This window comes from Vanessa tameamea, chromosome Z, assembly GCF_037043105.1.
Source record: "Vanessa tameamea isolate UH-Manoa-2023 chromosome Z, ilVanTame1 primary haplotype, whole genome shotgun sequence".
Lineage (NCBI taxonomy): Eukaryota > Metazoa > Arthropoda > Insecta > Lepidoptera > Nymphalidae > Vanessa > Vanessa tameamea.
In genome coordinates, this window is record NC_087341.1 from 4,758,281 (window position 1) to 4,770,691 (window position 12,411).

Sequence of the window (12,411 nt, forward strand, 5' to 3'; positions counted from 1 at the left end):
ATAGCGTTGAAATAATAAATACATATGATATTAAATTATAAAGTTACACAACATGACCATAACAAATTTTATGAGTAAATTAAAAGAAGAAATACAATTGATATATTATATATATAATGGACATTATGTACGCAATCGATAATAGTGTGCTTCATTTCACTCCATTAGCACTTGTGTATTGATCCGGAACGTAAACTAAATCGCAAGTGTAATAATGATAGCGCGTCTCAGTTTCAACAGTCATCCAGTACGTAATTCATACATTGGCCGTTCCAAAATATCTCGCAAACATTGCCGGCTCTAAAGTTTTCTAAATAACAAATGGTTTCGGCGACGGAAGCATCGCCCTTGACGCAAGACTATGACGGACCCAAATAATACGTGGAATTGTCGCTCGTGCTACCGATTTATAAAACGCTTCCGCGAACCTGAATATTTTCAATCATAATAAACGTAATCCAGTCGTTGATTTTTCAGACATAATAACTGTTATCTCATTTCTTATTCATTTGTGACAATATCAAAGGAATATCGTTAATAACATTGTTATTTATTAACTTATAAATAAGATCCGAATAAAGAAGCCGACTCGGGTTGAATTGTCAAATACGTTCTTGAGAGTTGCTCGCAATCACAAAAGAATATCATTTTATTAATTAATAGCTACTTCGCGAGGATAAAATAGAGTATTCATTTGAAATATTTAAATTTAAATGTGCATGAATGTCATGAAAAGTATGTAATTCGCAGTTTTACCAGAGTTCGTCAACCAATCGGTTTTAATTGTACGGACTTTCACGGTCCGGTGTTTTCGGAACTCCGACATGTGAATGATGTCATGAAATGGCTTAACGAGTTCGAAGCGATTAAAAATAATTATCTTGATTTTTGATTTAGTTTATCTGTACTGAGTATTATTAAAATATAATTATTTTTCTCTGTTGTTTCAAAAACCTTTTCATTGATCGTATTTTTAAAAATGAGCTTCAAAACCATTACAACGGTTTCTATAGTAACACATAAATCAAACGGAGTTTACATACTCACTCGCGGCAACTTGCCAAAGAAACCGAGATTCTCTGTCAGCCACTAATCAGTTACCAGGTGTGATATCCAACAGAAATTCAAAGGAGTTCTTTAAAAAAAAATCGAAGGCGTTTGTGTCTTAATGAAGGATGATAAAATTTACAGAATTCGCATTGGGTTGCAAGTATTTTTTCCTTAAAATTTAAAACTTAGATGTAACCAATAATATATTTGGTTTGTCAAACGATTCGTTTGTTTGTTAACTGTTGACGAGTTGTAATGTTATTAATATCATTGTAAATAAGAGTAAAAAAAAATAATTTGGTAATCCGTTTACGTTTTTCTCGTAGTAAAGTTAAAATATTGTACATTTGGCGAAAGCTAGAATTTTGAAACATCTCGTTCGGTATTTTTGTTTATCTTCAAACTAATAAGCCAGCTTCTATTTCGCTCGTTAGGTGGACCGACAAGACCAAAGGTAAACACGACGCACAACCACTAACACAAAGTACGACTGGCACTTTTTGTCAAATATACATTTACAAGTATGACAATTTTTTCTAATTTTAAGATCGTCAGAGACAATTCTGACAGTAATGAGAATTAATTATTTCACGCTAGTTCATATTTTCGACGTATATATACGTTTTGATTTATAAATTATTTGCAGTCGTATTTTATATATTTATAGTTACGTCCAACGTAGTAAACAAATAAATACGACGAAAAACAAAATGTTTTTCAATTAAACAATTCATAAGAATTGTATAATATTCAGATAGGTTTTTTTTATAGTTTTATATTACAATAATATGAGTATGGATAAGCAGGACGACAGGCAGGCATAACGATTGTGTTTTGACATCTCGTTTACTAAAATAATTAAGCTTGTTGCGATTTTACTATCCGATAGTTAAACAATATAAGGAAGTGCCCGTTTAAATATTTATTAATTACATTTAAATTCATAAATAATAGTAACGGACATTCATAAATACATTTATATTAATTATAAAAAATCTTTAATAATCAAATATTATGCCCGCTAATAATTAGCATATGTAAAATGTCCGATGTATAAAAAAAACTTTGTTTATTTGCCTACTTATGAAACCAGCACAGTAATTAAGTTTTTAAGGAAAGTTATGAAAGGAAAATGTAAACCTACTTTGAAAATCATATGAATTAAACTTACTATTTTCTTGGTAAACTAGAAATCGAGGTGAGCTAAAGTAAGAAGACGTAATTATAGAACTGTTTTCTTGTAATTATGCTTTTATATTACGTAAATAAAAAACTGGTTTAGAAAATAACTCCATTTCGTTTTCAAATCCGAAAACATTATATTAAATGCACATTAAAAGTAATTTAGTTTCAAAATATCATAGTGAATCGTATATTGCGTTCGTATGAAATATATGTTACTTTAAAAACCAGTACTGTTGAAAATATACGCCGTCAAATAGACACGCAAAGTTCAATTTAATCGCGCTAAGTATTTAAAAAATAAAACTACACGCCGACCGGCTTATTTCATATCTTCGAAATATTAACTTTGTCAGGATATTTTTTGCGCAGATGCACCATAGAAATCAATTACAAAAAAAAAAACAAATTACCAGCTGCCGAATGCTTGTATTTAAATAAGAAAAAAATAAATAATTCTTCTGTTCTTAACGAGATGTCAAATACAAACATGAATATTGTAATTAAATTTATGACGAGCAATAAGGAAAAGTGGGCACAATGTATTTTATGAATTTATTAACATTGCTGTCAAAATGATATTTTGTTGCAAACATTTCTACAATATAATTACTATTCATACAAAATAATTACTCACCTCCAGATCAGAATCTAAGCCGTCCAAACTCGAATGCATATCCGAACGTAACGATATTCTATTAGGTCTTCTTGTAAGGCTATTTACGCCCATTAATTTACTAGAACGGCCCAGCGTAGCGCTGCCGCTACCAACTATTTCAGGTTCACGAAAGGAAAGTTTTTTACGCGGTCTTTCATTTACGTCTTGCATATGAACATCTTGGCCGAGTCTTTCGATAATCGGGATCACAAGTCGCGATTGCACACATACGTCATCCGTTGAATCAAACTGCCGCTGTATCGATGTGTCTTTTGGGAAACTTCCACAGTGAAATTCCACATCGTCTTCGTACCGTTTCATCGCCCCCACCGAGAGAGGTCTGGGTCTCGAACCGACGTAATCGCGAGGGAGGTCATCGATTCGGCTTCGGTGTTTTACTTTACGAATGTCCCCAAACTCTGGTTCCGATCTACAACTCTTTAACCTTTCCTGATTCTTCTTATTCTTCAGGTCCTGCTTCGGCGGCTTAGTCCTTTGCGGCTCCTGCTTAGACTTCAAAGCACCTCCGAGTGCGAACAATGTACTTCGCGCCTTCAACAAAACTTCAGTCGGTAAACTTTTCGGTTTGTGCTTATCTTGATCCTTATTGTTAGACATTTTCGATGATTTATTGAGCACATGTGATTTATTATCCGTTAGATCGTTTCGCGTTATAAATGAAATCGGCTAGTATGTGACGCGCTCTTCCGCACGGGTACCCACGAAACAACTGAAGTGGCGGCGGCATGGTCGGCGCGTGCGTCGCGCGTCGCTACAAACACCGCAAATAAACACATTCACGTATTCCGAACAGCTCTCGTGTATGCCGACCGTGTCGTATACGCTCTTGCATTGGACAAGACATAATTATTGCACGGTGTATTATAATCATTCGCACACGATGAAAGTTTCCTTCTCAAGTGCAATTTATGCAAATTGCATCCCTACAGTGTACGACTTTATTCCTTATACACATTCAGAGTTATTAATGTAAATCGTTAAGGGCTCTTCGCATTTACAGTTACGACGTGTGAGAAAGAGGCGTCAATTGCAAGACAGAAGTCGTTACTCCTGACGGGGGCGGCTTTTTTACGACCAAATGAATCTTCTTGAACGAAATGAAAGTCGAAATAAATTTATTCCCTGATAACAATGTACTATCGAGTCACAGTTTATCAATTTGCTTTGTATATTTTCGTACAATTAACAGTAATAGAAACAATATCATCGCAACGAAAGTTACTGATCTGACGTTGAGAAGGAATTTGAGCTTCGAGGGCTTAATTAAATAACTTGATTTCTGTTAAGATATTTTAACAATAAGAAACAGGGCAGTCTAAGTCTCAGTAACTTGATGTGAATTAATTTTCTTTGGTAAACTTTATATTCTAATTATTTCGAAAACTATATTTATACATTTAATAAATATAATTTTTGAATAAAACGATATGCCTTAATATATAATAACTAGTAGAATTTTGTAAGTACAGAAATTGTACATTTATTTGTCAAAATTGAGTGTATGCTTTTGTACTTATAATGATTGTATTTAAAAAATATAAGAAATTTAGTAACTATAGAACTATTTTGTAAAAACAAACTCGAACTCACCCTAGAGCAGGGTTATTTAATACGATAAATTTATATTATGATGTTAACATTGACTATTATAATAACGATCCTTAATGGATACACGCATCAAATAAATAAACGTATCTTGATTAATCGATACGAAGTTTATCTGTTGACATTTTATGTGAAAAATATTCGATGGATGTTTATATTTAAACGGTACATTAATTCATTGAAATATTAAACGTTGCAACGTAGACGAGCGTTATATTAATTAATTATAATAAAAAGTTTAAGCTTTTATCAAATAATCATGTCAATTATAGTCCACTTGCCTTGAGTCGAGTTATCGTCGTATCGTAGTTTCGATGTTAACGGTATTTTGATTCGATCACAAGCTATAATTAAGGAACAACTACAAACGAGTCAATACAAATAGAACAACTCCTTGAATATTTATACAGTTTACGAGTGATCGTAATAGTAATTGATTATAAAAGTCGAGTAGGTAGCGAAATACTAGATTTATAATGTTCGTAAACAAGGAGTGCGGCGTCCGCGCAGCCTGACAGCAAGCAGCGACTCCAAGCTGACAGATTTAGAACGAAACTATAAACAAACGCCGCAAATGGATGACTTTTAGATATCTATCGCTTGTATTATTTACGACTCTCGTTAAACTCTGCTGGTATTTTTATATCAAGCAATCTAAGTAATTATCTAAGTATTATCAAATTCCTTTTTCATCGTAATCTCCGTGTAATTATTTATTTGATCATCATCCTCCTGCGCTTATCCCAATTTTACTTGGGGTCGGCGCAGCATGTCTTCTTCTTCCATACTTCTCTGTCGGACGTCATCTCACAAGTAACATTGTTTCTAACCATATCGTCTTTCACACAATCCATCCATCGTTTCTTTGGTCGTCCCCTCCCTCTATAACCATCCACATCCATTCTCAAAACCTTTCTCACAACATGGTCCTCATTCCTCCGCATAACATGCCCATACCAAGACAATTACTTATTTGATAATTTCCATTTATTCTGTCACCCGAGAATAAACGGTTCTTGTATAACAATATGTTTAAAGTAGAAAGCCGGTACGGGCAGATAGTGAACAAAAAATAGACTTTTAACTGTACATTAATATTTAACAAATAAACAATCATATAATAAATCATACGATATGAGCAAAGCATTTTTATCTAAACAAATATATATCATATTAAACTGACCACTAGAGTAACGAATGTACCGAGTCCACAGAGGGATACACACAAATGTAATTTATGCGAATCTATAAAAACGGCGTTAGATGTAACTGATACATAAGCAGGTGGTTGGTCAAAGATTGATCAATTTAAATCACGCCGTCATACGTCTTTGATCCGTATTTTATTATCTACCGCACGACTACTAAATAATTATGCTCGTACGATCCTTTCTACGTCAACGTCACCAACGCGCGTTACACGGAACGAAGTTTTGCACGTAAACGCCGATATAGTGGTTTAATTAAAAAAATATATATTGGCGATATTTTTATATGAGATAGGTATGCGGACGGGCAAATGTGCCACCTGATGGTACATGGTCACCACCGCCCATAGACATTGGCGCTGTAAACAATGTTCACGATACCTTACATCACCAATAACCTTGGGAAGTATTAAGTTATGTCCCCTGTGACCGTAGTTGTGAGTGGGTGATGTCTACCCAGACAGCTTGAAATCGATGGCTTATTGAGTTGAAATGGTCCCCTGAATAATATAATCAGAGATCGTGGGTTCAAATTATGGCAGCCACAATTTTTCTCTACTTCAGATATTTTTAACTGTACCGATTCATAAATTCAACACATTTGTAAAAAATACATTGGTAAAGAAGGCATATTATTCAATACAAGATTATATAGATGATAAAAAGCTATATACTTGTTGATTTTCAGGCAAGATATATACATAGGTATATAATTGTATTTAATCAACATTACTTTGTATTTTATAATGTTAAAAAAGAGTAACTACTGAGTTTCTTGCCGGTTCTTCTCAGTAGAATCTGCATTGTGAACCGGTGGTAGCTTCACTTAATATAGCTTGTTAAATGACGACTGTGGATGTGTGACGCGTGGTGGATGGAGAAGAGACGAAGGAGTATGTATGCTGTTAATTAAAATCTCTTGGTATCTGTATTCATGCTATTATCATGGGTACCGTAAAATTAAATTATTTTAATTTTTTATGTCTGAGCGATAAAGGAAAAATAAAAAAAAAATATACCCTTTTACTACTATTACGAAAATCAATCCGCAGACACCAAGTAAATTTAGACAATTTCATATATACCTGCGATAATATTTACCTTAAAACAACACCTCATTTAAATCATTGGTATATTAAAACAATTGTTAGTATTTTTTGTAATTATTTTTGAAGAGAACCATAAACTTGAGAACCAGAAGGACAAAAAGCTCAGTATTTGCTCTTGTTAAATAATAATGAATGCACACGCAGAGCGTCGAGTATCACATGCAAGTCGAGCGGCATTGAAATAATTTCTATTCCCTAGATTTTACTAATTTAAGGAAGTCTTGGTTTTTTAACGGAGGAGGAATTTTTAGACTGAAAAAAAACGCAGCTTTTTTCAAATTTCAAAGCGTTGCGGTCTCACTTTTGACGCTGTAATTTTTCAACACAATGTCTGTAGTCTAATTTTAAAAAGTTATTTTCGTTGCGTATATTATTTTAATTTTTTGTTTCTTAATGTTGATTACCTGAAATCGAGCGTCGCTTCTTTTATAGTCGACCGTGATAATATCCGTAGTCGAGATCATTTTATTATTCTATTGTAAAAGTCAACGAACGTTTTATTTTAAAATAGATTGTTTACTCAATACGTTAAATCGTTGCGTAATGATGAGGATGCTTTGAGAATTTTGTCTTTATCGTTTTAAAAACTTCTGTTATAGGTAATTTTTTTTAATATTTACTATCGTCGTGTATTAGTGAGTCGATAACAATCATTATCACAATATGTCTTAGAATGCATGAGGCGAAAAAAACTAAAATTAGATTATATTTCTTAAATATATTTTATAATTAAATTTTATTTCAATAAGAGAGTATGTCGTTTGTCGTTTCCGCATACGAGTTTATCAAATCATTTCAATAGTAAATTATCATCACACGGTCAACATTTGACTGCGAAATTTGTTAGAATATATACATTTTTTATTTAACGAATCTTATCAAATATTTTGTGATTTAGATCGGCGCTGGTGGCCTAATGTACATACCGATGTTATGCGGAGATAAATCCAAGTCCAATATCAATGCCAGGGTTATTCAGACTGATCCAAATGTTCGTGCAATTCGGATTTCACGAATACGAAACTTATTATCTGTTTATATTCGTGTAAAATAACTGTTCTTGTAGTAATTTACATTATTTATGATACCACTGCGCCGAAATATCTGTACTGATAAATTAATGAGAAGTTTTTTTTTATATTACTGGAAGGCGGACCAGCAAATGAGTCACCTGACGGTAAGTGGTCCCCACCGCCCCTCGTGCCTGTAGTTACTAATTTAGTATGGTAACAGCTTGTTAATGTCCCACTGCTGGGCTAAAGTCTCCTCTCCCTTGCAGAAGAAGGGTTTAATGTGGGTTGGTGGATACAAATGTGGCAGAATTTCAGTGCATTTAGATAGGTTTCCTTACGACGTTTTCCTTCACCATCGAGCACGATTTGAATTATAAACACAAATTAAACACATGAAAATTCAGTGGCGCTCGCCTGTATTTGGACCTGCAATCATTGGTTACTAAGTGGGCCATCGTGCATATTTGCCGAAGATAATGGTTCAAATTCGGGCAAACATTGAGCTTTGATGTCAAAATTTGCAGGAACATTATAATGTTGAACGCGAAAATGAGTATCTAAAAAACCGACAATTGCGAGTCGGACTCGCGCACTGTTTCCGTAAATTACCGTACCGTACACGGATAGAAAAACGTGCACTGAAATAACAACAATTTTTTAAGATTTTTTCCTATACTTGTGTCCAGTTTTTGTTTCTTGCCAAATTTCATGATTCTATTTAAGTAGGTTTGATGGAGAAACAGACCGTCAGATGGGCAGATGAACAACGAAGTAATCTTAAAAGGGTTTCTTTTTAATTTAGAGACACGGAACCCTAAGAATATTTCGACCATGTAGTCAGTTTATTTATGAATAACTTATAATAATATTAAATACACGATGGGATCCTTCAAAGCTGGGTCGAGATATGCTACGAAATATAAACCTATAAATTAAATAGAAAAGCAAATTTTCCTTCAAGAAAAATGTCAACCTTTTGTCTCGACAGAGCTTCGGACCACGTCAAGCGAAAAATGTGATTAACAACAGAACACTCTCTTTGAATTATTTTTTCACAAAACTTGTCTTAAGCAGACGTACACTTTTGTATTTGTATGTGAATTATTTATAAGTACACAATCTTGTTCACCTAGTTTTATCTTTTTTATTCTATATTCGGAAGAAAAAGACAAAGCATTGTGATATAGTTATCACTATGGGTACAAAGTTTATTTGTCAGTAAGTTAATTTGAGCAAATGTCCTAGTATTATTTACAAAAAATCAATACGAGTACTATTCTACAACGAAAATTTTTAGCAATAATTGGTAGTTTATTATTAAAAAAAAAACTAGTATAAATTTAATTTTTGCCAATAAAATTAAATAACTACGTTATTGAAATAGTGGAAACTGTTTATTTCTTACCAGTTCTTATATACTTACATACTATGTTACAAGCTACAAAAGTATCTTTAAGAACATACTTGAATAAAGTATGTGATTTCATCTGTTAGATGATGTTAGATGCTGGAGAACGTGCCAAAAAGTAATGGTTTAAAGTTAGCAGGATTGCTCTAACAACTCAAAGTTCAATTTTTAATAACGCTTAACAGTATTTACATATAGGTATATCTCGCGCGATAAACTAATTTTAAAGCTTTTCGTATAAACAGGAACTTGCTGTGTAATAACGTACCTAAACATGTTCTACTGGACACAATTTCTATATAGCAAATATATTCAGACGTTGAAACGTAATTGCACTACAGACATTCATACTTTTACGTTTAACTATTTCCGTGTTTTATTTCTAAATGTAAATATCCATTTATCCAGAAAGCAGAATATTTATACGACAAAATGTTGGGTTATTAACGTCTCTTTTTTATGAAAATTTTGGAGAATCGAGGTGATGGAATAAGTCCAATTGTTGAATAAATATGTAGCAGACTTATATTCTACACAGTTTTCCGATACAGGCTTTACCTATCATTGATAATTATATAGATTCGTCTGTAAAGACTTGTATGATTTATTGATATAATTTCTAAAAATATGTTTTAATAATAGATTAATATGCTTACCTTCCTGCTGCTCTTGAAAACGTTGCACTTGAAAACGTTAGTAGCACCATCTCTAGCGATGTAAGAGAAGATCTTCAAATCGGAACTGTCGTGAGAGACGTAGAAGATACGGTAGATTGGGTGGTGCATGATCTCGATGCAATCATTCGCAGCATTCCTGTTGCGGCTGAAGAATTTCGAAGAACCCTTCTGTGGGATGGAATAAAAAACGTGTATATTCAATGGAGAAGAACAGATTTCCATCATACTAAGGTTGTATTATCAATAATATTTATAATACAGTAGTAAGTATTTTATTAATATAAATTTCAGACTTTTAATATAAGGCATCAGACACAAAATGAAATCATGAGAAAATCATAATTTTTTTTTAATGTTAACCAATATATATATTTTTTTGATATTATAGATGGTATATAAAACTTTTATGATAAAATTTAATAAAAGGCTTACTTGCATACATTTGAATTTAAGACTAATTTTGTAGTCGTAGTCTCGTAGACTCAGATTATTAAATAAAAGGCGAATGGAGCGTACGGAAGATTATAGTGAAGTAACAAAAGCAAATATAAAATCAAAAGCGAGTCGTCACATATATTTGTAATATGTCAAAAGTATTATCACTCTAATTATTATTAATTACAAGCGACCCAGTTTCGTACGGGTGCTATTAATGAATGAAAAGATAAGTGCGCTTTACAAGAAAATATTAATGTATAGAAAATAAATAGTTATTTATTATGTATTAGTTTATATACGTATGATTTAGTTGTGTATAGTTTTTTTATGGCATGGTTTAGCGGACTAGCACATTGGCCATCTGATGGTCACCACCGCCAATAGACAATGGCACTAAAATATATAAACCATTCCTTACATCACCAATGCGCCACCAATCTTGTTCAAGATGTTAAGTCCCTTGTGCCAGTAGTTACACTGGCTCACTCACCCTTCAAACTTGGGTAATTTTAAATGACAAGGTATTTTTTTTATTGTTCTACCCAGTTATCCGATCACCCGTTTCGCACCGAATGATTTTTTTGATTGCATGCAATTTGAATCAATGATATCGTCTACAGTACTCATGCGAATGGTATAGTTTGAAAGACAGTTTTAATCTATATTCAATTCCTAAGGTACCTATTCATATTAATCTGAAAAAGTATTACTAATGTCTTGGAAATAATTGCTCTGCAAATAACCAACACTAAATATAATGGTAATCATAATATTGATTTTATTTTATGCGGTGGCGTTAATACGTAGGTACCAATACAATATTATGAGTTCGATTCGATCATTCGAACATAGATATAAGCTAGCGCGGACTTTTTTGTAGGATTTTTTTAAATTCTAGTATATTTTATTGATATAATCAAAGTTTTCTTGGACAAAAATGTGTTGACTTTGTTACTGGTTTCGAATAATGGTAGACGCGTGTCTTCCATCCTAACGCGCGTTTAGAATAACTTTTACAAAAACCGGGCGAATCCAAATTGTCTATGTTCGGAAGTATGTATGGTAATTTTTGTTACCACATCCAGTTCGTTGCTGTTTGCGTTAGAACTAAAATTCAGAATAACAGGTTCGTATTTTCAATCGCAGCCACTAGCCAGCCTTGTTTATTCGGTAACGAGCTACGAATCCGCGTTTCTCTTGAATTATGTTAATTTTTTATGATAGCAGGAAAATAATTATCTTTTAAAGTTACAATATTTTTTTGTATACCTATAGTTACATACCTATTCGTACTTGTGGGCCGCCAGCGAGACTTCGCGTTTATTCAACACATTTTCAGGAATTTCGAAATCCATGACAGGTTTTGTTTTGATTTAATTTCAACGTATACTGACGGCGTCTGTACGCACGTTTTACTTTTGCTTTTTTTATACAGCTATTGCACCGCCGCTCTCTACCCGGCCAGTAACTTTTTTCCGCTCTCTAAAGTTTTTTTTTTTTTTTTTTTTCTCTCTAAAGTTAATTATTTGTTAAATCGTAACAATTTAGTAAATTGCAATCAAGAATCCTCTTTAATTTTCTGCATATATGCGGCTGGATCTCTTCAAAATATGGCCATAACCGATCTTCTGCGTGCAGCTATCGTCCCATAATCACTGGGACAGAAATCGGCCTACGCTATTAATATATAAGATTGAACAATAAAAAATACAATCAATTCGGAAAATGAATCGTTCCTGATTTGTCAGTTATATTTTTTCAAAATAATGTAAGGGATCTCGAATGTATTAAATATTAATTGAAGAAAAGTTAAAAGATCAATATCGCGAGTTTCGACGTAGTTATACCTCAATAATAAGCTGTTACAGAGTCATGATAAAATAATGAACGGTTAATAAATTGGCAATTGAAAACCAAAAAACATATATAACTTCTACGTTCAATTGTTTCTAACTACAAACTATTTATGCGGTCCATTTGAAACAAAGGTTTCAACGTTGAATAGAAATGATAGGTAGTTATTGTACACCAAATACACCAAT

General features: G+C 32.9%; 1 protein-coding gene across 3 annotated transcripts in view; it reads right to left on the reverse strand.

The window, feature by feature from the left end:
* Positions 1–12,411, reverse strand: part of LOC113404233 (uncharacterized protein) — a 216,224-nt gene that overhangs the window by 46,950 nt on the left and 156,863 nt on the right. For 2 of the 3 annotated variants that reach the window (XM_026645081.2, XM_026645080.2), the window contains exon 5: positions 9,911–10,099. In XM_026645081.2, the coding sequence (XP_026500866.1) occupies positions 9,911–10,099 (189 nt within the window). Of the gene's footprint in view, positions 1–2,869; positions 3,711–9,910; positions 10,100–12,411 lie in introns of those variants that run through there. The other variant, XM_026645079.2, reaches the window with a different exon arrangement.